Below are 24,517 nucleotides of genomic sequence, written 5' to 3'. Positions count from 1 at the left end.
TTGGTATATTAATTTTGGGAGGGGCAGGGGGAAGAGAAGAAAACCATAATTAAAAATTCCTAATGTTGCTGTTTGTCTGTTTTCTTTTACACTGAAAGCAGAAAACAAAATCTATTACAAACACAAATGACATCTAGTTAAAGCAACCTAATGTGAGTTTAGCTCATACCAGTTCTATATAATAAACAAATCAACAAAATAAAAGGAAATTCCAGAAATCAAGAACTTACATTTAAATTATAAAGTGCACCATGTTAGCCTTCTTTAAATATATTACTACAAGAAAAAGTGTTTTTGGAATCCAGTCTTTTGAGCTTGTCTACACAAGCATTTAGTTTATCAAACTGCATCAGCCTGCTGTGGACTAACTGTCCCTGTGGATCCTGTTGTCATGCATTAAATAGCTCATTAGAGTCTGGAAATGGAGGACAGGGGAGGGAATCACATGAGGATTACCTGTTGTGCTCCCTGCCTCTGAGGCATCTGGTATTGGCCACTGGCGGCAGACAGCATATTGGGCTAGATGGACCATTAGTCTACCCAGCATGGCTGTCCTTATGTAATGCATCTAGTCCTCTCTGAAATGGAACTAGATCAAAGCACATTAAGGTAAACTCTTTTGGACCCTAACTTTTTGAAAACCATGAGAAGGAGCAAAAAAACCCAAAACAGAGCTATTTTGAGACAGCTAAGGACTGCAATATAAACAAACAGCATTAACAAAAAGCCTTATGAGGATGGAATGTACTTATACAAAACCTTTAAAATAGAAACATACAAGATTTAACAAATTAATGTGGGGCCAGGAAACTCAACATATTACTTGCAACATACCAAAATCTGAAAGACATCCCCTGATTAAATTCAGTGCTAGTGAAACCAAACCCACCTGACTGGAGATGTCCATTGCGGCATGCCAGGTTAGTACTGTCATTATAGACTTCGGTTTGCGGCTTGGGAATTTGCACAACTGCCTGCAGCTTCTCTATGCAATAAACAGAGGGGGGAAAGGACAAAATAAAATAAAACAAAAACTAAACCAATTAAACGTATGTATGCTGATCACATAGAAATGATAACATTGGGTTTTAGTATCTCGCACATAAGGGTCAATGATAAAAGGGATATTTCTATTTATGCTAACTACTTTGTGAGCCCAACAAAAAAAATCCTGTGTGTATTAATACAAATCTATGAAAGCAGTTTTATACACAATGGAACTGCACAGGATTTGACAAAGTGGGATTTGTACAACAATCCCATAATGGAAATCTTCCATTGGGAACTTGTGTAGACCATCTGCGTGGGGCAATTACTCTTTTACATACAAAGTGGCTCACTGTAACAGATATGTAAGTTAGTCCACATTTTACATGTCTGAAATAAACAAAACCTGTTTGACAGTTCCTAATACTCAAAGGAAAGAGGACTTCAGGGTTTCAAAATGTGAATTGAAGTCTGTAGAACTCTCGCTTCTTATGCAGTTTGTTGCATGTAATTTAAAAAGATAAATATGTAAGATACCCTTGTTTCTGACCAAACCAAAAGTTTAACTTCTGTAATACCCGAACGTGTTCATGAAAATAATTGAAGATTAATAGGAAAAACTCTGCCACAAAAATGAATGGCACAACATAAATCAACGATTAGCAGTGAACAAATAAATGAAGGAATATTTTGAAAAATAGGAATCTTCTCTCAATCACACAAGTTAAAAGTATACTATAATCTTTCGTTTCAAGTCACTCCATGGCTCCCCTTTCTTCATTGCAACAGATACAAACTTTTGGTCCTTGCTGTTCAGGCCCTTCAGAACTCTGCTTCTCCCCCCGATTCATCTACTTTTCACAGTTGTCCTGCCTGTAGATATTTGCCAGCCTCAATCACCCATGTTAGCTTTCCCCAGAAATACCTTTGTGCTCAGTTACCATGATGATGGGTATATTAAAACCCAAATGCAACAGGAAAACATAATTTGACTCCATCTTTGCCCATGCAACACCTTCCCTAAACCAATGTGAAAAGCAACTATCCTTCAGGTCTAAAAAAAGCCTCCCCTAATACTATGCTTAACAGCAACTGCCAACAGACAGAGGTGATGACAGCAGAGACTGATTTTTAATGCATTTCACCTATATAAGCAATTCTTATTAATATTTCCAAAATCATCTTGCCCCAGCTCCTGCCAGTTGTTTGCAACCCAATTGTTGCATTGTGCCTGAAGGCCTTTCTATACTGGGAAAAAGACAAGGTAATCTATGGCTAAGTCTACACTGCTGGATTTTTGCAGCAGCAGAAATGCAAATTGCACTCATTTGCATATCTGCTGCCAGTTCTTTCTGCAGAAGAAGTTTCGCCACTAAAAAGCTCTGTTTAGACTAGGCCATTTGTTGGAAAAAAAAAATCTTTTGCTCGAGATCCTGTAAGTCTTGACAGAAGAATCTAATTCATCTATCTCCCTGATAATGAATTATTTTGATAAAGCATCTTAAAACTCAACAAAAACTGCAGTCTTTTCCCTTGAGACCAGTCTTCATTGTACAACACATTTAATACATCAATCTTTTGCTCATCCTGCTAGACAGAGTAAACTGCTTCTACTTTCTTCTCATTTTGGTAACACTTAGCTCCAACTCCTATGAAAATAAGTTTGTTCTCCCTGCATGTATCAGCCACCCAATCTCTTCAATTTCATTATTCGTGAAATCCGTGCCTGTACATTTCCTGTCTATGAAAGAAATATATTAAGCTTAAATACAAAAGCTGTACAAAAGCAACAAGTAGCAATCACAAAACAGAAGCATTTGTTTCACTCAGTAGGAAACTATTATATCATGAACTTTTGTGCCTGAAGTTGGCCAGGGTCTCTACTAAAGGGAGGTGAGTGGGAAGACATGAAGTCTTTCTATACTGGATAGAAACATCCCTTGCCGGTACAAGTGTCTTCTTGACATCACTCACCACCAATATCTCACAGGTCAGAGCTCGAGTGAGTAGGAACTTATAGCATTTCCTCCTACAGGAAGATGTGATTGCTACCTCTTAATACAGAGACAGTTCTTGCAGTCAGATCAGTCTCTAATTTCATCATTTTAGCACTGGCGTATGTAACACTGCCCAGTTCCAAAAACTACACAGTTTCCAAAAAACAGGAAAATCTCTCCTGTACCTCTGCTTAAACAGAATAAAATAATCTCATTTTCAAGTGAATTAAGATAATCATTTGGGATGCCACATTTACAAAGATCTTCAGAGCATTCAGAATACAAGTAGACCTAAACAACCGTGTTTGTTCATGGCTGCCACTCCTAAAGGGCCTTGACACTTTATCCCATGTAAATTGCAGCCATAGATCCCATAGCCCAAAATACAATCATCTGTAAATTAGGCATTAGCCCAACAAAATATTCTGAACTGCCATTACGTTGATAATCTCAGCTAAAAAGCAGGGATGTTAACTGTTTACAGGGCTAAACTTTAACTGATAAACCTGTCTCAGAGGCAGCACAGGGTGGCAAGCGGGAGCCAGTACATGCAGGGAACCTCAGAGGCAGCAGCATGGGGTGGCAGGCAGGAGCCATTACACATGAGAGGGCCAGTTTAAAAGCTGGCTCTCTGAGCACACCCCACATGTAACCATGTAGGCACTGATATTGTCAGCAGTTACACAGTTATACACATACTTTAACATCTCTACTAAAAAGACACATTATGCATTAGCTTTAGTTTCCAAAGTAAACTGAAGGTTTCACCTCTTAAGAGTCCCCAAAACTAATCTCAAAACAAGACAGGATCATTTGGCACATAGCCACATATCATGGATATGGGCTAAGAAGCTGAGGCCATTTATGTGAAAAAGCCATACAAGCAATGCTTCTGTGAGATTTTTTTAAACAGCAGATAGGGACGCAACAATACCTAGAGATGCAGGCAAAACGAATGAGGAGTACATGTTTAAAAAGAAAGATGTAATCAATGTCATTTTCTGGTTGCTTTCCTTATACTACCAACATCACTTTCTCCATATTTGAATTAAGTTTCAGCCAAATAACCCTCCTCTATGTGTGTGTCTCTCTCTACCATACACTGAGTAAAGCGTTTGATAGCTCTCACTGGATCAGACAAAATATTTTAGAAGTGGGTATTAAGAACTTGGGAAATTCTACAAAGCCTGCTATTCTACTGTGGAAAATCATCCTTTAATTCCTGATCTTGCAACTGGATTTCTGCAGACCCACAGCAAGCACAGAGCTGTACTGTACTGACTGTAATCGGTCTCTTTATACATGCAAGGTTCTGTCAGAATTGGTCTTAGTCCCCTATTCCTGCAATTAGATCACAGAAAGAAGCTCTCAAGTCAGTTGCACATGCAGTCTTATAAGACCCCTTGTGTATCTGCATTACAATATACATTTGGGTTACATTATCACACATTTCCACAGTAATATTGCCTTTATTAAGTGCGCAGGATGAATGACAGAAGTGAGACAAGCAAGAGATTTTTAAATTTAAAAACAGAAGTAATGAAAGGTAACAAACAGTGTAACATGTCACCCAACGATATAATTGCTTTACATCTAATTAATTCTAATTCTTTTAAATTGTGGCATAATTCTGATCTTCACCACAAGGAACAACTCCTCATCCAAATTCTGCCCGCCATTACACTGGTATAATTCTGGAGCAGGTGCTCAACTACAGCAATAAGGGAAGCATAAGAACTTATATGGAATAAAGTAAGCAATGACTTCACTGATATTCCTTCAAAGATAATTTGAACTAAATGAAACAACATTTGTTATTTACCACTACTACATTAATCTGCCTTTCAGCCTGCACACCATGGACATCTGGTATCCTAGGTGGGAGAATGCACTGCCTTCCCAAATTACCAGCCTGGCCCCACCCACACTCCACACCACACCCAGAATGCTTATTATAGGCGTACTGGGAGAGTAGTGTTGCTGCCCCCAAGCACCCACCCTCCCCAGTGCCCTAGGGCTGGGGAGACTGGGGCTGCATGCCCACCCTTCTCCCCTCTGTCTGTGATGGTGGCGGGAGAGGGGGACATGTGCACAGCATGCTGCACATCCTCTCCATGGGAGGGGAGGGAGCAGGGAGGTGGCTTGGTTTCCGTGGGGGTGGGGCTTCAGTGGAAGGGGCAGGGCTGGTGCTGGAAGCTTGCCTCTCCCAGCCCTACCTTCATTGACCATCAGTGCTGCACACAGAATAAAGCAAAGAACATGTAATTACAGATTACAATATAAAGAGAAGAGAAGATTCTATGTACTCTCTCAATGTCAGTTTCTGACTTGAGTGCTTAAGTCTTGCAAACTTCACCACCTCCTTTTGCAGGAATACATTTAAGGACATACATGGCCAATATTCAATTTGGTTTGCTAACATACGCAAAACTGTAAAAGTGAACATCAGGAGCAAATATATATTTTGTATATGTGCCAAATCAAACAAACAGAAGTCATAGTGATTTTGATTTTTTAAAGTGTATTGTTGTAATATCTAAATGACTATAAATGAAATCAAATTATAAAATTTGTTTATTTTACAAAATTGAAGCCACAGCATATATTTAGTTTCACTTTTTTGTTGCCCAACTACCATCACTGTAGGAGACTGCTCCTGAAGCAAACTTTCTCTGAGCCTCTTAGAGAGTGAAATATTTATGAACTGCTGCTGTTTTGAGCCAAGAATGTGGACCAATCCAAGCAGCAACAGGAAACAGAGCGGACAGGGAGACAGGTGGGAAGGGAACCTACTTTTCCCTCCGCAGATCCCTGCATAGAGCCCCAGGGAAATGGGAAAATAGGGACAGACACAGTCACTTTCTTCCTGCTATCATCACTACAGCAGGCCAGAGAGCAATGGCAGCCAATGGAAGGAAGGGACTGATGCCTCAGACTTCTTCAGGGTCCAAAAAGTTAAGATGCAAATGTAACTAATGCTGAAGGGGGAAGGAAGGAGGCCTCGGCAGAGAATCCGGTGTCAGGCCAAAACACATTTTGTGGTGCTGTTTTCAAAAGTGGCCATCTTCTCCTTTAGCAAAAACCCTCAACAACAAAATGACCAGTGAAATAGAAAAAAACGACAACTAATCTTTTTAAACAGAATGTTTAAGAGCACTTTCAGGACAATGCTATTTAAAGGATGCTCTACCAGATTTTTTTTTTTAAATATATAAAGTAAATCACTCAAATTATTATATAATAACATTTCACTGGCAATCACAGGCCTCTTTTTTTGTAGACTATGTATCTCCTTCACAATGAATTCTGTAATATTCATAAGGGCTCAGATTCTACTATATGTTGCTCCTGAAACAGTTTTAAGTTTAGCAATTAAAGCAGAAAAACATGATCTGATTAAAATCACAGAAGTTAATTTTTACAACTGTTTAATCTTACTTCCAAGACTGAATTATTTCAGTTATAGTTCACACTGGGAACGACACTGTCAATGTAATTCCCATATTAATAATATAGAACTGGTTTAAATTGTAGTGAGTGCTTGCTGCAGAACACCCCTGTAAATTTTATCCAGCAGAAATCCAGTACATGAACACAGTGTTTGTCAACCAGCAGGCTGAGATCTCAATCAGGTCATTAAAGACAACTGGAGGGTGAAAGGTGTTGAAAGATATACAGATAGTCCCCGACCTACAAATGAGTTACGTACCAAACACTTGGTTGTAACCTGATCTGTTTGTAAGTCGGACCCCATTCATTTAAATGGGACCGCGCTATTCGTAAGCGTGGATTGCTGTTTGTAAGTCGCAGACCGGCTGTACAGGAGGTTGGTCGTAAGTACGGATGGTTGTACATCGATGCATTCGTAAGTCGGGGACCAGCTGTATTATAATTTCAAAGCAAAGAAAATAAAGTGTCCAGAGCAGCTTCTGGGTGATCAAAACCTTCAAAAGGATGTGAAGTCAAATCTACTAGCATATTATTTTATATCTGTTTAGTAATTCTCAGGGGGCTCCTTTTTTAAAATTTTTGCTTCAAATAAGGGCTCACCACCCTGAAAAGGCTGAGAAACACACACTATGCTACTATAAATAAAAAAGTCTGCAATGGCTTTTACTCTTCAATGTAAACAATGAAATATATTAAGTTAATGCATCATCACGTGTACCAACTTTCCAAATCATGAATAGCAACTGGTACCTAGAAGTTGCAAACGATCCTTTGCCATAGCCAAGTTCGTCATCATTTTAGACTGCAGACGTCGCGCTCGCTCACACTGATCACCTTGAGAAGAAAGACTCAAAATTAAAACAGAACTGTCAAATTAATGTTTACAAGTGCTAAAAAAATTCCTCTATTAAAACTGATATCTACCTTTTTCCTCTCCCCTTGTAAGCGAGGAGAGGGAAATAAAATTAAAACCTTAGTCAAATATTTTAAGTTAAAATAAACAACTAGAAATTGGCTGTTTGCTTCACAAAGTTGGAAGTAGAAGTCTGAAGACTTAAGTGTTGCTGTGCAGATCTCTGACTGCCCACACCAAACTGGTGCATGCTGCCATTTAATTTGTGAAGGCTGTACACAATGAGGGACACAAAGGAAAAGGTGGTAAAGAATAAAAAAATGTAGTAGAGGAATCAAGAGGTTCCTCTTGGTTATAAGTGATTGAACTTTGGTAAAACTGAGAAAAACAGTGTCCGTCCACATTTCAAAACATCAGTAATAGTGTTACAAACACTATGGCAACTTCCTTACAACAGAGCTCTCCTAGTTTAAAAGCTTGTCTAAGCTCTTAAAAGTTGACACAGCTCTGCCAAATGTTGATAGAGAAGGCTAGTACTATATTGGTAACTATGATCTGTTTCACTATTTTAAGATACAGGACTATGCTTACTATTTTCCCCTCAAGAAGTTACTGCAGAAATGAGCGAATTTAAATTATAAAAAATAAAAATAAAAAAAATAAAATCAGTGAGCCAAAAAAAAAAAAACCCCTAAAAAAAACCAACACATTGGAACTCTGACTTCTTAGAAATATTTCTTCAGATTATATACAACATATCAATTTAAAGCCAGAGTAGCAGGCTTTTTATACATTATATGCTTATCATAATATGGAGAAAGTAAATGGAGGTAAGTAGTTATCTGGAGAGAATGTCTGCTGCATTAAAAACATTCTGCATGTGCTTCTCCACAATACTCTACAAACCAACCACTTACCTGAAGAATGAAATATGGTGCGTAACTCTCCCACTTTCCTGGCCACATCTAGACTTGCTGGAAGACCAACACTGCGGCGGTGGATCTTCTGCTGTTCGATTTAGTGGGTCTAGTAAAGACCCGCTAAATCAAAAGCTGAAAGCACCACTATCGACTGCAGTGCTCCTCGCTGTTGCGAGGAATAAGAGAAGTCAACAAGAGCATGTCTACTGTCAATCTCTCAGTGTAGGAATGGCACCAAAGTCTGTCTTAAGATAGGTCAACTCCAACTACATTATTTACTTGGCTGGAATTGCATATCTTAAGCCAACCTTTCCCTGCAGTATAGGCCTGGGGTGAAAAAAAATGCCAGGAAGTGATAGTCATAAAAAAGGTATAACTTTACACATACACAAAATCAGCTTACCTTGACCAATAACCAAGACAGCTATTCCTTTCTCCAGTTCTTCAATTCCCTTCTTATACCATTCAACAGCTTGTTCCTTTTGCCCTGCTTAAAATGGAAATGGGCCACTTACTTTCTGTAGTAGATTATAATGAAAAGGAATTTTTCTGCAAGATATGCAAAACAAGTGCTATGCACAATTACACAGGTGAGTAAAATTACACAATTGGGCAAATATTGCTTCATAAACATTTCTAAATAGACTTCACAGCTGATCAATGTCAAACACACACACACAAAACCAAAAAGAACCCCACCACCACTGAGTTCATAATTTTGTGTGATACCTGCTACAAGTCTGAATCACTTTTGCTTGTTTCCATACATTTTCTCCCTAACATCTTTCCTAATCTTCCATTTACATACAGCAGTGGTTCAAAAATTTTGGCCCATGGCCAAACCTGCTCAACGCAAACCTTTCCATGGACCACCAGCCAACCACCCACAATGATGAAATGGGTGCAGGAGTGGGTGTGACCACAAGGTAGGGGAAAGAGGAATGTAAATGAAGCTGATCAAACATTCAAATGAAGCGCGGATTTACAAGTCTCCCAAGTTATTGCTGCAGAGCTAACCAAGTCTGACCCTTTCATAATATACTAAACTTACAGTCTGTATACAGTCTCTATTTTGATTTTAAAGAAGAAAACAATTTTTACTTCCTGCTGCTATGCAGATTCATAGTTTCATTAAGTCTTCACACTTTAAAATCATGCTGAATGTTTCCATGAAAATGTAAAGCCCATCAAAGTACCCATGACTCTCCTCCTTGAACACTGCCAAGACTGTACTGCTGCAAGTAGACGGATACTGAAGTCAGTGATTTTCAACCTGAGGCCCATCAACACAGAGCTGTGCAGCCCATGTGACATCTTCAGGGACTTACAGGTAGCAATGAATGCATCCCAGAGTGGTAAAGAGGTTGAGAACCACTGTTGTCAGTCAAATACACTGGCAACAGCTTTTGTTTGTTCTCATTTTTAAATCTCAAACAAAATTTTCCTCAACTTCTTATTTTATTCTGAATTAGTTGTTTCAGAGTTGTTTAAGTATCTAAGCAAAAGTAAAATAATTATAAGACTTAATTTTAGAGGAAAATACAATGTTATGAGTTTAATTGCTAAATATTGTCTTATATACATATAAGACAGAATACATATCACACAAATAATTTACAAAATAAGAGTATGCTATAAATCTTATGCTAGACCCCAAAATAAATCACTGTTCCTTATTATTCATGCCTAAATAATTAATGATGCAACAACTTAGTTCTGAATATGAACATGAGTTTCCCCTCCTTAATCAAGGTCTATGAATTAAATTCAAAATAAACAATTTTCAGAAGACAATTTCAAAGACTTATTTTTTTGGGGAAAAAACACCTTGTATTTGTGCACATCTTTTAGAAACTAGATAACCTTACTGCATCCTTCAACTGTTGTAGTGCTAACACTGAAAACAAAAAAATGTGTGAAGAAGAGGCATAAAGTGGAGTGAAGGCTAAAATTGTGTATACTAAAGCTATCCCTTCACACCTAAACATGAGGTTCAATCTCCTATCAAGCACTGAATTTAAATGTAGTTTTGCCACATCTATTTTACATAGCTATGACGTATCACTATCTTTAAAAAATAATTAAATTAGACCTTTCGCTACACACCTAGGCTGAAATCCTAGTACCACTGGTCAAGACTTCATGTTTAAGCTTTAACTCTAATACGTTTTGTAACGTGCCTAGTGTGGCATTTGCATCCGTGAGGTCCTGGAGGGATGGGTGTTCATACCCTTCCCCCAAGTCCAGCTCCTGTTCCATCCACTGCCCTCCCATTACAGCCCTTCCCTCAAGCCGCTTCCTGCAAGGGATGTAGCCTTGAGGGGCCTAGCAAGAAGCAGGATGTAACCTGGGGGCCCTAGCAAGAAGAGGCAGCAAGGATCATTGACCCCACCTTCCCCCCCCCCACACACACACACACATTCACTCACCACCATGGTAAGAGCTGTAGGTAAGTGGAGTGATGCAGCAGCCGCTTCTCTGCTCCAATGCCATCTCTTAGGCCAGCCCAGTCCCGCAGCTTCACCGTGGTGGCAGGAAGCAGAGTGCCCTAGCCAAGGGAGGGCTGGCTTGGGAGATGGCAGCAGAGTGGAGCAGGCTGCTGCACAGCTTTGCTTCCCTATGGTTCCTGCTGTTGGGGTGAGTATGGGCATGCTCAGCCCCTGCTGCCAGCCACAGCCAGCCCACAGCCCCACAGGCTAACCTGAGTGTGGGTGACCACACTACCCATAGGACAGTTGCCGGGGAGGGAGGGAACCACTGCAGGGTGCCCCAAAGCTTAGAGCAACCGTTTTGAACTGTCCTATGAGCAGGACAGCTCCGCACATAGGTCAGAGCTGGCAGCCAGAATCAGCTCTAGTCCCACTATGCCTGTTGGTGTGGGGGCGGGGAACATGTGGCAGATGGGGCTGGGAGATGCATGGGGGTGAAAACATGGACACTTCCACCCACCCCAAGAGCTTTGCCAAAGGGGGCGGGGGTGCCTGCTGGCTCACTAGTAGGATCTGAGGACTGGCACTGATCCTAAAGAAAATTAAGGGTGACCTAAACCCTGAGCCCATCTGAGCCATCAGCTGTCAGCAGCACCTTCTCTAGGCAGAGGCGCCTCACGGATGCTAAACTAATGTGCAACACAGACAGGGCACAGCTGGGACCAAGGATGAGGGGGCGCATAACACCCGGATATAGGGCTAGGACCTTCCTCCCCCCCCCCCATTCAAGGGAATCGCCACCAGTAACGGCCCCCCCCCCCCCCCCCGATCCACTCAGGCCTCGCTCCCCACCCGCCCTGGCTCCCGCTCGCGCCCCCACCTCTCTCGTCCTCGTCGATGCGCAGCGCCACGGAGATGCACTCGAAGGCCCGCTTGTGACAGGCTCGCACGGTCTCGGGCGCCCCGCCGGGCTCGGGCGCGTCGCCGGCCCCGGCCCTGCCCTTGGCGGCCATGAGGGCGCCCCGGGAGAGGCGCTCGCAGAGCCAGGCGAAGAGCAGCCCGAGCTGGAAGGCGACGAAGCGCAGCAGCGCGAAGGCAGCGAAGAGCGGGTAGGAGAAGTAATAGAGGTTCCGCTTATGGGGAGACGCCGCGGCCGCCCCCGCCGCCGCCTGCTGCTGCTGCTGCTGCAGGGGGGGAGCCGGCCCGGCCGGGGAGGAAGGGGAGACCCCGGGAGCCTGCGGCGGGGAGCTGGAGCCGGCTGAGCCCTTCTTCTTCCCTCTGCCGCCCGGAGAATTCATTCACCGCCGTCGCCATAACCCGCTGCCAGCCACTGACAACAACCGGCCATGGCGGCGGCTACGCCCCTTTTAGCCAGCCCCGGCGAGCCGGGCCGCGGGGAGAGTGCGCAGAGGCCCTTTCTGAATACGGGGAAGCGCAGCCACCGCCCCTAGCGGGCGGTTATTGTTGACATGCCGTCGCGAGAGGCAGGCAGCCAAGGCGACAATGGGAGGTGTGGTTAGCGCACCGGCTGGGTGCGGAGACTCCATCTCCCAAAATGCAGCAAGTCTCTGGCCGCATGGCATGCCGGGTATTGTAGTCCGGCTTGGCCTTTTGGCGAAAACGCTCAGGGAATCCGCTGGGAGGGCGCATTGCATGTTGGGACATGTAGTCTTCTCTGACCGCACTGTATACCCGGAGCTGTTGCAGTGCCAAGCCGGACCGTTGTTGCTGGGAAAGGAGGGACATCCTGCCCTGGGGCCCGCTCGGATTTGTAGTGCGCACGCGCACGTCAGGAGCCGCGCCCCTAGCCAGCTGTCGCTGCGGAGCCTGTCATTTCGCACTGATGAGACCGGGAGTCTGCAGAAAATGGGTCATCTGGTCTGGTGCCTGCATTGGATGATGGGGGTGAGGGGGCAGTACAAAAGGGGTTTGGCAACAGGGAATACGTGCGGCCGATGTTCCTGAGATAGAAGATCAGGTCCCTGGCTGTGATCATTTTTCTCACGCCCATATACAGACCCTTTATGTCGCAAATAAAGGACAACTTGGAAATTATGGGAGAAGGTTTGTCTTGAAGGGCACCTGCCCCGTGTTTTATTTGTGACACCAGGGCCGGATTAACGGGGAGGGGGGTGCTAGCTGGGCAGCTGCCCGGGGTGCCAACCTATCAGGTGCCGCATGCCCGGGACCAGGTGCCACGCGGCACCCCTTACAGCTGCAATCGGGCGCTGCGTGCCTGCTGCCCGGGACGCAGGAATGGCTCGAGCTGGCCCTGTGTGACACATACCGATATACAAATAACACATTGTATTACAGTGTACAGTCCTTTTGCATGATTATTGGTGTATATGAGCCAATAATTATAGATATATGTAATAATAGGGAATATTCAGTACAAAATGAAGGACAGGTGGACATTCTACCTGTGACCTAACACATTCCTCTCAACGTACTTTGGGACAAATCGGGATACAGTACGGGGGAAAACTTGAAATGAAGAACACTAGAAAATGTATTGGTTAGCAGGATGATAAAATAAGGAGAGGTCAGTTTCTACTGAATTACATTTTATGCAACCTCATCTTAATGTTAAAGTGCTATAATGAATTCATAAAATAACAGCAATACAGCTTTATAGTAGTGTGCTCATCTTTAAGTGCACCAAAGGCCCAATCCAACTTCAAATGATGTAAAAAACAATGCAATGTGACCAAGAGCAGGCCTTCAGAGTCCAGTTCTCCAAAGACTTACTAAACAGAATAGCCTTTGCAGTAACAAAGGCACTCAGGTTCAGTAACAAAGGCACTCAGGTTCAGGTCTTAAGTTCCTTACAGGCTGAGGCTAAGTCTACACTACAAAGTTTTTGCGCAAAAACAGTTGTTTTTGTGCAAAAACCTGCAGAGCGTCCACACTTCAAATGAACTCTTGCGCTATTAAATGGGCAGTTAAATGGCAGAACAAAGGGCTTTTTCCACTGTAGGTAAACCTCTTTTTCTGAGGCATAACTGCTTTTAACGCTACAGCTATTGTGCAAGAAGGCAAGTGTGGATGCTCCAGAGGGAAAAAGCACAGGTGCTCTGATATCCATTCTGTGAACCAAAGGCCCAAGCCAACTATGAATGGCCATCAGAGCTTTCTTGTGCAAGAGCATCCATTCAGTGTGAACGCTCTCTTTCGATGTACTTTTGCGATGTGCGTTGAGGTGTGGACGTGCTCTTGCGCAAAAAGGTTTTGTGCAAAAACTCTTGTGCAAAAGGCTTCTTGCGCAAGAAGCATGAAGTGTAGATGTAGCCTGAGAGGGGTTTTTTGGGGGGGAGGGGCAAAGGCAGGGATGTTTCAAAGCTACTGAAATGTAATAGACTGAGATAATTTGAAATTAACCAAGTGGAAACATGATAAATAACGTATTTAAAATTAGGAGCAGTTGGAATCTTGCTAATTGAACTCTTTGTGACCCATAAAAGCAATCAACATATAATACAGACAAATCATATCTCATTACATTAAAATCATGTTTATATTATTTCAATTAGCAGGCTGCACAGAACTGCTACTTTTTTCTGAAAATCACATAATTAGAGATGTATGATATCTTGTAGATTATCTGGTCTATCCTCCTGCCATTGTAGGATTGCTCTCTAGACTATATTCTCAAGTGCTTGTCTAATCAAATTTTATTTGACTGAAATCCTGGAGCATCTTACACTTCTTTTGGAAGATATTACACAATTCCTCCCTGTCAACGTTAAAAATAAAACGTATGATATCACCCCTTAAGGAGTGTGTGTAGGAGATTAACCAGGATTATTTTCAGATTTTTTTTTATGTTCCTTGCTCTGGAGTGACAAAAATCATAGTCATTTAAAAAATGTATTATATCAGAAACTATGAAGAGATTTTAAATTTGGTCAATTTCCTCCACCCACACCCTGCTTCATGTTTTTAGAGGGGGACAACTGGGTTCTTTGCTATACTATAAGTAGGGCTATACTTTTAAGCCGGCTCCCTCCAGCACTGGCTCCTGCTGCCCCCGTTGCTGTCTCTAATAAAGGCTGCGGGGGGGAGGAGGGGGGGGAGGAAGGAAGCAACTAGTTGACTAGTCGCTTACATCCCTACTTGTTACAACAGTGTGTTGGCTCTCTTGTCTTAATTAAATAAGTAAAAGAGAAGAAAAGTAGTTATAAAAAAATTTGTAGTGACATCAAAAATATATCTGGCTAGTGGCTTAGGCCTACATGCTGCAGCTGGATCCATGCAACTGTATCTTGCACCTGCATGTAGACTGTTGACTTCAACGGGATTCAGCCTATGCACATCATAGCCTTATCTTGAAAATATGAATTTATGAGGTTTGATATAACCTGATCATTTCAAAATCGTGCCACTTTAATCAACATAATATTTCTAAGATCTGGACTGTTCAACCTTTGCTGCTTGAGAAGGCTGTTGTTCAAACACTCATAATCTCGCATCTGAACCTGACTAGATGCTTAGTGCTTGCCTTTTTTTTTCAGAATACTGAGACTTGAATACTTCATATGTTCAAAGCACAACTGCCTTGAATGTCAGTTGCTCTGGTGATAGTTCGCACATCTGACCCCAGTGTTTCAAGCTGGACACCCAGAAAATAAATCCAGAAAGAACCCTACTAAGAATCCCCTCAACTGGGGAACTGGGTGGGTTGCTGGCTACCAGGCAGCTGATATTTTTTCCAAGTACTGTAACTCTAAGAAGAGAGGGGGGAAGTCGCTTAAAAATAACTCTGGCAAACTAATTTTGGCTCTAATACCACAATCATAGCTTCAGTGGGATTTATGCAGAATTCATAGCAAGATTGGGGAGGGAAAATATCATCTGTTTTTTTGCTAATTAACCAATTCCACCAATTATTTCACAAAAGAATACAGACCACATATTTTAAAACTGGCAAAATAATATTCAATTAAATAGATTGAAATAACAGCAAGAGAAGTGCTTACTCCAGTATCAAGTGTTTGTACCTAAAGGGCAGTATCACCATCAAATTTGAATTAGTAACATGGAGTTCTTTGTGCCTTGACTATTACAGATTTCTTTCTGCTTTAGCCTTATATGGTTCTCTGCTGGTGTTTTTGAGGGTGATACTTGCCATGATTGCAATGCCTTTTATTAATGATAATATAGCAAACCGAGGGAGGGGAAAAAACCAGCTGTTAGAACCCTGATCCCTGGGATGAGTTTGTGCTGCTAAAAGATAGACAAGACATCATTTTACCTGCCCACATTGAGATAGTGTCTGACCTAGACCTGGAGTTGCATGAAAGTCACTAATACGAAACCATACCCTTACAATATGTGGGATTGTCATGCTGTAACCTCTTTCTGGGAGGTGAATTCACATGAAAGCAGCTCTGAAAGCTGAGTCTCCACTGACCGAGGACAACAATGTGGAGGTATAGTGGGGGGTGGGGGGGAGAAGTTAAAGGATCGTTTCTTTATTGGACTGTGTTTCAGTGAGTTTGCTCCATAATGCTAGATTTGTGACTGGAAGAATTTATAAAAATAAATACTTCCTAGTAGGCCAAGAATTTTAAAATGCATTATTTGCCATGGCTATTATCTCACAGTGTTGCTATCTTGAGAGGTCATTATCTCGTGAAGTTTCTGTACTAAACACGTATATTATTATAATTATTTTTACATAAGAATGACTATACTGGGTCAGACCAATAGTCCATCCAGACTAGTATATTGTCTTGTAACAGTGGCCTAGACCAGGTGTCCAAGAGGGAAAAGGGAATGAACAGAGCAGCAATGCTCAAGTCATTCATCCGGTCCCAGCTTCGGACAGATGCTGGAGATACTCAGAGCATGGTGTTGCATCCCTGGCTAATAGTCCTTTTTTAACCCTGTTATAGTTTTCGCCTTCACAGCATCCCCTGGCAAAGAGTTCCACAGGTTGATTGTATATTGTCTGAAGAAAGACTTCCTTTTGTTTTTTTTTAAACCTGAGGCTTATTAATATAATTATATGACCCCCTAATTCTTGTCTTATGTTAAGGATTAAATAACACTTTTTTATTCACTTTCTTCTTCATACCAGTCAATGTTTTATAGACCTCTATTATATACCCTTAGTTGTCCTTTTTTCCCAGCTGAAAAGTCCCAGTCATTTTAATGTTTTGAACACCCAATCATTTTAGTAGCCCTTATCTATATCTTTTACCAGGCTGCACACAATATTCAAGAAGTGTGCATACTAAGGATTTATATAGCAGCTTTTTGATATTTTCTGTTCTATCCCTTTCTTAATGGTACTTAACATCCCATTAGCTTTGACTGCTGCTGCACATTGAGTGGATATTTTCAGAGAACTATCTACAACAGTGGTCTCCATCCTTTTTATGCACGAGATCACTTTTTGAATTTAAGTGCAATCCAAGATCTACCTCATATATAAATACCCTTGTCCCTTCTCCAAGGCCCCGCCCCTGCTACCTCCAACCTCCCTCTCTTGCCCATCCTCACTCACTTTGATGAGGCTGGGGCAGAGGGTTAGGGTGCAGGCTCTGGTCTTGGATTAACGGGACTGGAGAGTGAGAGGGGTTCTGAGCTGCTCTTGGGGCAGGCAGTTGGGATACAGGGGTGGTTGGGGCTAGGGCAAGGACTTGGGGTCCATGGGGGGGTCATGACGGGGGTAGGGTTTCAGGATGTGGGCTCCAGCTGGGCACTGCATACCACAGGTGGCTCCTGGGTGGTGGTGCAGTGTGGCTAAGGCAGAGTCACACCTGCCCTGACCCTGCACCACTCCCAAAAGCAGCCAGCAAACTCCATTCCAAGTCCTGTTGTATCTCTCTTTGTGAAGAAAGGATACAGAATGGGAGGGGGCATCTTGATAACAGCACCCCTTCTTTCCCTACCCAGAAAGCAGGAGACTCGGGGGGGGGGGCAGGTCCAAGACAAAGGGCAGGAGATGAGTAGCAGTGGAGGGAGTGCAGCTGAAGTGCTGGCATTTGATAGCCTCTTGGCCAAACCAGTCAAGATCACCTGACAGAGTCTGGTGACCACTGATCTACAATGACACCAACATCTTATTGAGTAATAACAACGGTTAGACCCAACAATTTCCAGGTGTAGTTGAAATTGTATTTTCCAGTGGGCACTACTTTGCATTTATCACACAGCCCCACCCTTCACCGGGTCTGACACCCCCCCTTTCCTCCCGCACCCGTAAGTTTAATTCCTAGGGAAATCATTGACACAATTGCTATACTGCGCCTCTTTGACTCCAGAGCAGCGGCGCAGAATCACGCGCCACGCCCCTGCAGAACCATGCGCTGCCCGACCCCATGCTAGACGGGCCGCGGCTGCAACAAGACCAAGCCAGCAGACCTCAATGGGCGGGGCTATAGCCACTGACGTATCTGATGATGCTCGGGGGCCAGCAGCCCCTGACTTTTTCCTTGCCCGGCCGAAAAGGGGCGCGGCTTTTCGTCGCGCAGGCGCAGTTGGGTGGCGGCCGTCGCGCCGCTTCCTTCACTTACGGCAAAACAATTTACGATCCCTCCCTCTCTCCCGGCCGCGCTGTTGCTAGGGGCTGACGCTGTGGAGAGGCTGCTGTAGCCTCACAACGATTCCTGCTCGCCGTGGCCCCGCGCTGGGAGTCGCTGCAGCCTCCCGCCCCGCATCCGCGCGCGTGAAGCTGCGGTCCCGAGAGGTGAGACCGGGCCCGGCCCCGCTGGGCGGGCGTGAGGGGCAGAGCGGGCGGGGCCGCGACCGAGAGGGGCTGATCCGCCCGGGGGTAGCGCCTGCCCGTTCCCCGGCGCGGGAAGCCCCGGCGGGGCGCGGACACCGGCGCTCGGCCTCCCTGGGGAGCCCCGCCTCGCGATCCCGCTGCCGGAGCCGCCTGTGCTGCCAGCGGCTCGGTGCTTGCCGCAGCTGGGGGAAGCCGAGCGGTAGCGTGGGGTTGTCAGCACCTGCAGTCGGTGGATTGCAGCCTTTCGCCGCGGGTCCCTTGGTGAGACGGGAGCAATTTTTTTCTGGTCTGCAAAAAATTTTTTTAGGGCTGTTGGTAGCGGAGGAGGATTCAGCCCCTGCCTCGGGGTGGGAGTGAGGGTCTGTGACGGGGAGCGGGGTGGGTGGGGAGCGCTCGCTCGTCCAAGCGATGGTCCTTGCCCTTCCCCTCTTTTAACAACGATTAATAACGACATGTACCACTCCTGTACTCTAGCACTCTAGGGCCCTCTAGGAGATCGATGTATTTTTATTACATTTAGACATCCCTTCTCTGGAATATTCATTAGCTACTGGTGTTAATAATTAAAACACTTTCCCCCCCTCACTTGATTGGCTTAATTGGGCCTCCCCAGGAAGGTGAGGGAATGTGTCTAAGGAGGCGAGAGCTGTATGGATTTTTTTTGGCTGTTTGTTTTTAAGGGCTCTAACTATTAACCCCAGGGGGCTAGGACTTGTGCATAAGGGCTGGTTGCACCTGCGAGACAGGGATGAGGGGGACAGCTGGAGCCTCACCACCTAGCTGTCCATGCTATCCCTCATCTGGGATAACCATTGTCAGTCCTAGAGTGGCAGCAGTAGCAGCACAGAAGTAAAGGTAGCGATGGGCTGCTAAGTCTGTTGTGGAAAGTCATCTCATGTTGCCACCCTTACTTCTGTATTGTTGCTGCCACAGTGCTGCCTTCAGAGCACTTGGCCAGCATGTGCTGCTCTCCACTTCACCTTCAGTGCTAGGTGGTGGTGCATGTGCTTGGCGGGAGATGGCATAAATGACTACAGAATAAAGAATGAATGGATGTGGGAGAGGGTTGACCAAACAAGTTTGAGAACTAGTGCCGTGTTTACACATTTGCTAATTGTTTTCAAGATAATTATGGGTGAACCAATCTTGTCTGAAAGTTCTGTTTTAAGTTACTTTGCCTGCATTTATTTCACGTTATTTTGAAAAACTTCAGATTTATATATAAAAAAAAAGATTGACAGAGCTGAGAGGGAGGGAAAGGACTCAAGCCTACATCTTTGCATGATGGTCACTAAAATGATCAACCATATTTTAAGTGCCAGCTACCTTATTTTTTATTGACATCGGTATTCTAACCAGTATGTTTTTGTTAATTCCCAAGGTTGTTGCATATTTGGTCACTTTCCAGTTTCAAATCATGGATACAGAACAGATCATGGAGGGGCAGGCACAGGTATAGCGAGAAACTTTTACACTGATTTTTCTATTAAGAAATACATAATGTGCATTTTGATTTTGCTGAGTGGCATGTTGTTTTACAGGTACCAGAAAATCCTCATGCTGAGTATGGCCTCACAGAAAATGTAGAGGTAAGTAAGATTTAATTTCAAATGCAGAAGAAGTATTTCTTATTTGGGCAAAATGTATTTAATTTAGCTACAGTGATTGTACAATCAAGCGCAAAATTCAACAAACTGACTGCTTTTAAACAAAGTGGAAGGTGAAGGGTGCTTAGCCTGACTCAGTAAGTTCTGGTATCATGCACGGTTGACTATTTAACAGTGTGTTAGCATTGCCAGTTGAGCTGCTACCATTCTGTTTCTAGTCCAGCAGAAATAATGATCCCTTTGTGTGCTGGTTTGTGTTTCGTTTTTTTAATAACTTAACCTCCTGCTGCCTCTTCCATTGGTGTGTTGTCAGAAGAACCTGTTTTGCCACTTCTTAGGGTTATCTGAAGCCTCCTATGTGAGTCATTACCAAGAAAAAATATCCCCCAATGATGATATTAATAAAACAGAATTGAAGGTTGTTTTAATAGACCTTGAAATGAAAATTCAAAGTGAAAGGATTTGGAAATGCAAAAGTACAGGTAAAAGAGAATTATAAAATGAAATTTATACTTAGACAAGAAAATAATTTGTCACTCTGAAGATTTTTTTTAGGGTATATCTACACAGTAGCGTGTAGCTCGAAATAAGCTACGCAATTTGAGCTAGGCAAACTGCATAGCTAATCTCAAAATAGAATGCTATTCTAATAAGTCCCTTAATCCTCCTGCAATGATGTTTACGGGACGTGGGAAAAACAAGCCTGTTATTTTGAATGTATTTCGAAATAACGGGCTTACTTTTAAGACACACAGAACACTATTTTGGGATAACAGACGTTGTCCTGAAATAGCGCCACTGTGTAGTCATACCCTTACTCAGTGGGAAGACTTTGCGGTATTTGTCTAGCCCAACATGCTTTTCATGAGATACTCCGACTGGTAGTGTAGGGGCTGCCTCCAGTTTCAAGATATTTAATGTAATTTACATGGCAACATGCTGTTAGAATTTAACATAAGCATTTCTATATCTAACTTAGAAAACCTAAATTGAGATTCTCAATCAAGGAAAAAACAGAGTGAAATTATACTCAAATTTAATCTCATCTTTTAATAACCTTGCTTATGCTGAGTTTTGCTTTTAAGTAGACTTTATGTACTAATAGCAATACTTTTATTCCCATGATGCCTTGAATTTATAAGAGGATAGTAGAAAATGAGAAGAGTAACGCAGAGAAAACATCAAAGCAGAAAGTGGATCTTCAGTCGTTACCTACACGTGCCTACTTGGATCAGACAGTTGTGCCTATTTTACTACAGGGACTTGCTGTACTTGCAAAGGAGAGGTAAAGAATTTAATGTAATATTTGTCTCTAAATAAAGGAGGCCTCAAATGTAGGCAAGGCCTTCCCAGTTATGGGGTTGTAAAACCAGTTTGCATCTTCATCAAAAGCTCACGTACAGAACTTGGGGTGGATATATTCACATGTCTACTCTCGTGAGTAGCCAAGATGTATTCTGTAATTAGCTGTATGTGATATGAGCTGTATAAGAGGATGTCAGTAATCTTACTGTTACAAGGACATTAGTGTTAGTGCAAAGGAAAGATGAAGCCTCAATAAATCTGTTCTTTAAGTACATCTGTCATATGGCTCCTCGTGGCAAGCGCATGGATAGACATTTCACCAATGTTCTTAGCCTGGGTCAGGGTTCTTGAATAAGCCCTGTTCCCTCAGTAAGTACATACTTGCTGTCTCTTACTTCATTGAACAAGGTAGTTCCAGTACATCCAGCTGGCAATACCATAGAAATACTTCCTCAGGACTGAGGCCAAATTCTTGAAAGATTGTGCTATAGCAACATATTGATGATACTATTCCCTTTGTTTAAATATTCTTTTGCCAAGAGGTTTCATATGTACATTGAACAATATGGGAAGGATGTTCCTCAGTGGTAACAACTAATTGTCCTTCCTCTCCAGTTGACTCCTGTCATCTAGATATAACTAGAACCACTTGAGTGTCGTACTCCACACACTTTGTTGCAAAGGAACAACCTTTGGTCAATCTTATTAAACTGTGGACTACAATGGACCACCTTAAAATCATGAGAGTCTTCATGTCTGTCTCAGCAGTATCTTTAACCCCAAAGAACATTTGAGCTTAAACTAGAGCCTCTCCACATCAGTAACTAAATATTTACTTGATATATAGAGACTCGGGACATTAAATATCGGTTAATTGAATAGTCAATTAACCTCATGAATTCTTATCAGTCAGTCGCCTCTTCTGTAGTCCCCAGGGTGGGGCCAGCAGCCAGTGTGCTCTGGCCCCACTCCTGGGGAGCCTTCTGCCACTCCATGCTGCTGTCTTTCTATCAGAGGCAACAGTTTAGGATGCCAAATGGGAGCTAATCTGTGAGGTGAGCCAGTTTAAAAATCAGCTTCCCTCTTGGACTGGCAGCCTGCACAATTGGCTGCTAATACATTTTAAATGCAGAGCTGCAGCACGGGTAGGTTCCAGACCCAGTGCAAGTTGGCACTGAGCCAGGCTGCTAGCCAGCCTGCTAAAAAATTTACTGGGAAGGGCTGGGGAAGGCGGAGGGAAATGCGTGTAGACTATAGCATTAAGCCGATAAGCTTTTGTTTATCAGTTAATCAGCTATACTATTACATCTCTAATAGAGACATTATTCTTCTTGTAAGCTGTGTACAGGTCTTCTGTTAACTTCTTTGGGAGCTCTGATTTGGGTGAGGGTACTATGTAGTTCTAAATTGGTGTGTCGCAGATTACAGTTAAAATTTCTGGACACTTCTCTGGATTGAGTGTGATAACCTGATATGTGGAGTGAGACAAATTTACCAAATTTTATGCACTACATTTTTTTTCTATGGTTGAAGAAAAACCTACTTAGGTAGCAAAACTGTGGCAAGGCTTAATTGTAAAGCAGTTTGCATTTTAGAAATTTTCTTCCATCAATTTCAAGTTATCATTAAAGTGTTGGTTAGAAAAAGTATTTGGCAGAAGCAACAAAGATATATTTGAGGCAGACAAGAACATATCAGACAAGGGAGCTGGCTATCTGAAAGCTGGCTACTTGAAATTTCTACTTTACTTGGTAGAAGTTGGTGAAATAGGCAAATGCATTGGAAACCACATTAAATAAATTCACTGTGTAAACTTGGATAATTCACTTAACTCTTTAAGGTAGTTGTGGATTGGAGGGGGAAAGAGGCCAGCCTTTCTAAATTGACTTCAATTTCATTAGTCAGTATCACGTTTTTTTATCTCCCCTTCCTCTTAGAGCTACTCTTCCTTCCCTGCTCCTGTGCAGTCTCCCTCCCTTCTAGAACCTTCCCTTAGTAACTACTTAATATGATTATGAACATATTTTAGGCATCAGCTGCGTGGCTTATTGATTAACTTAGAACCGTAAGCAACTAAGAAAATAAAATGAGAAATGTTGATTGGTATAGAATCTACATGCATGCCTTTTAATTATAGTTATGAAGAATGTTTTCATCTGAGGCTGTAAATATGCTGAGAGCCAGGTGTGTGACTCTCCTCTACATGTACACATACTTGCTGTCACCAAGCTAGTGCAAGTATAAATAGCAGTGTGTAGCTAAGGTAACATGGTGGCAGCAGTAAAGGCACATCTGGACTGTGCTAAGTACACCTCCTGAGACTGGTGTGCATTAACTTGGCACAGCTTACCATGCCTCGGCTGCTGGTACTGTGGCTACACTGCTATACATACTCATTAGCCTGGTGTGAACTAATATGAGTGTGCACGTGAGCAGAAGAATCCCACTCCTAGATCATATCGCACATGTAGCCTAACAATAAAGGTTGTGCAGTAGTTATCGAGGACCGGGAAGTGTTGAAGCAGGGGGTTTAATGAATGGAGGACCTTCCTTGGTTAAGTACTTTTTTAGTTGCTGCTAAAGCATGGCTCTTTGTGTGTGGTGTTATGCTACAAAGCTGAACATTTTTAATTTGTCTAGTGCTTTTTCAAGTAAGTCTCTGTTTTCAGTGAAGCAGAAGAGCTCTTCTGTTATGTGACGAATAGTATATACTCTTGATTATTTTTATCTTTACAGACCACCAAATCCTATTGAATTCCTAGCAGCATATCTTTTAAAAAACAAGTCTCAGTTTGAGGATCGAAATTAATTCCATGGGAAGAGGACAACAGTTTGGCTGCTAAACTTACATGCTAACTTCTTTGATTTCTTACATGAGTCATTCATTCTTTGCTGTAAAAATCATATAGAACCACAAATGTCTTTCATAACTGCACAATTTCTTTTCTCTTTTCTTGAGTTATTTAATAAAGTACATTTTTATTCTCACTAGTCTGAAACTACATGTTAAATGTCCTTCTGAATGAAGTATTGAAGAGTCATAGTGCTTTGGATGAAAGTTTGAATAATTTCAGTGGAATATTTCACTTCAGTACATGAAACAAATGTAACTTACTGGTAAGAAATTACTAAAATCAGACTTGGTTTTATATAGCTGCTTTCCTGTTAGATATCCCAAACTCTTAAAGCCATAAATTCTAAGGTAAGAATTCAATATTCACTGGTCCAGTAAAG

General features: G+C 42.6%; 2 protein-coding genes across 7 annotated transcripts in view; one reads left to right on the top strand and one right to left on the bottom strand.

The window, feature by feature from the left end:
- SPAST (spastin) overlaps nt 1-12,270 on the bottom strand; it is a 63,061-nt gene extending 50,791 nt beyond the window's left edge. Inside the window, exons 1-4 of one of the 4 annotated variants that reach the window (XM_075924921.1) lie at nt 11,517-12,267; nt 8,611-8,694; nt 7,185-7,268; nt 890-985 (exon numbers count right to left, since the gene is read on the bottom strand). In XM_075924921.1, the coding sequence (XP_075781036.1) occupies nt 890-985; nt 7,185-7,268; nt 8,611-8,694; nt 11,517-11,934 (682 nt within the window). In that variant the 5' untranslated portion in view covers nt 11,935-12,267. Of the gene's footprint in view, nt 1-889; nt 986-7,184; nt 7,269-8,610; nt 8,698-11,516 lie in introns of all 4 variants that reach the window. The other 3 variants (XM_075924920.1, XM_075924924.1, XM_075924923.1) reach the window with 3 other exon arrangements.
- On the top strand, nt 11,616-24,274 carry DPY30 (dpy-30 histone methyltransferase complex regulatory subunit). Of its 3 annotated transcripts, none has more exons than XM_075924925.1 (5): nt 11,616-11,745; nt 19,753-19,824; nt 19,913-19,960; nt 21,121-21,263; nt 24,020-24,274. In XM_075924925.1, exons 2-5 carry the CDS (start codon nt 19,789-19,791, stop codon nt 24,090-24,092), a joined length of 300 nt encoding a protein of 99 aa, XP_075781040.1. In that variant the 5' UTR covers nt 11,616-11,745; nt 19,753-19,788; the 3' UTR covers nt 24,093-24,274. The 3 variants fall into 3 exon arrangements, with proteins under 3 accessions (XP_075781040.1, XP_006135279.1, XP_006135280.1); XM_006135217.4 differs by lacking the exon at nt 11,616-11,745 and adding an exon at nt 18,127-18,332; XM_006135218.4 differs by lacking the exon at nt 11,616-11,745 and adding an exon at nt 18,432-18,632.
- Nucleotides 24,275-24,517: the final 243 nt, after the last annotated feature.

Source organism: Pelodiscus sinensis, chromosome 3, assembly GCF_049634645.1.
Source record: "Pelodiscus sinensis isolate JC-2024 chromosome 3, ASM4963464v1, whole genome shotgun sequence".
In the NCBI taxonomy this organism is placed as follows: Eukaryota; Metazoa; Chordata; order Testudines; family Trionychidae; genus Pelodiscus; species Pelodiscus sinensis.
This window is presented reverse-complemented; position numbering and strand designations above follow the sequence as displayed.

Excerpts from the sequence above, each read along its gene's own strand:
- DPY30 (XM_075924925.1), top strand. The coding sequence starts at position 19,789 with ATGGATACAGAACAGATCATGGAGGGGCAGGCACAG. Across the intron at positions 19,961-21,120 it reads GCCTCACAGAAAATGTAGAG|AGGATAGTAGAAAATGAGAA; the intron begins GTAAGTAAGATT and ends TGAATTTATAAG. Across the intron at positions 21,264-24,019 it reads GCTGTACTTGCAAAGGAGAG|ACCACCAAATCCTATTGAAT; the intron begins GTAAAGAATTTA and ends TTATCTTTACAG.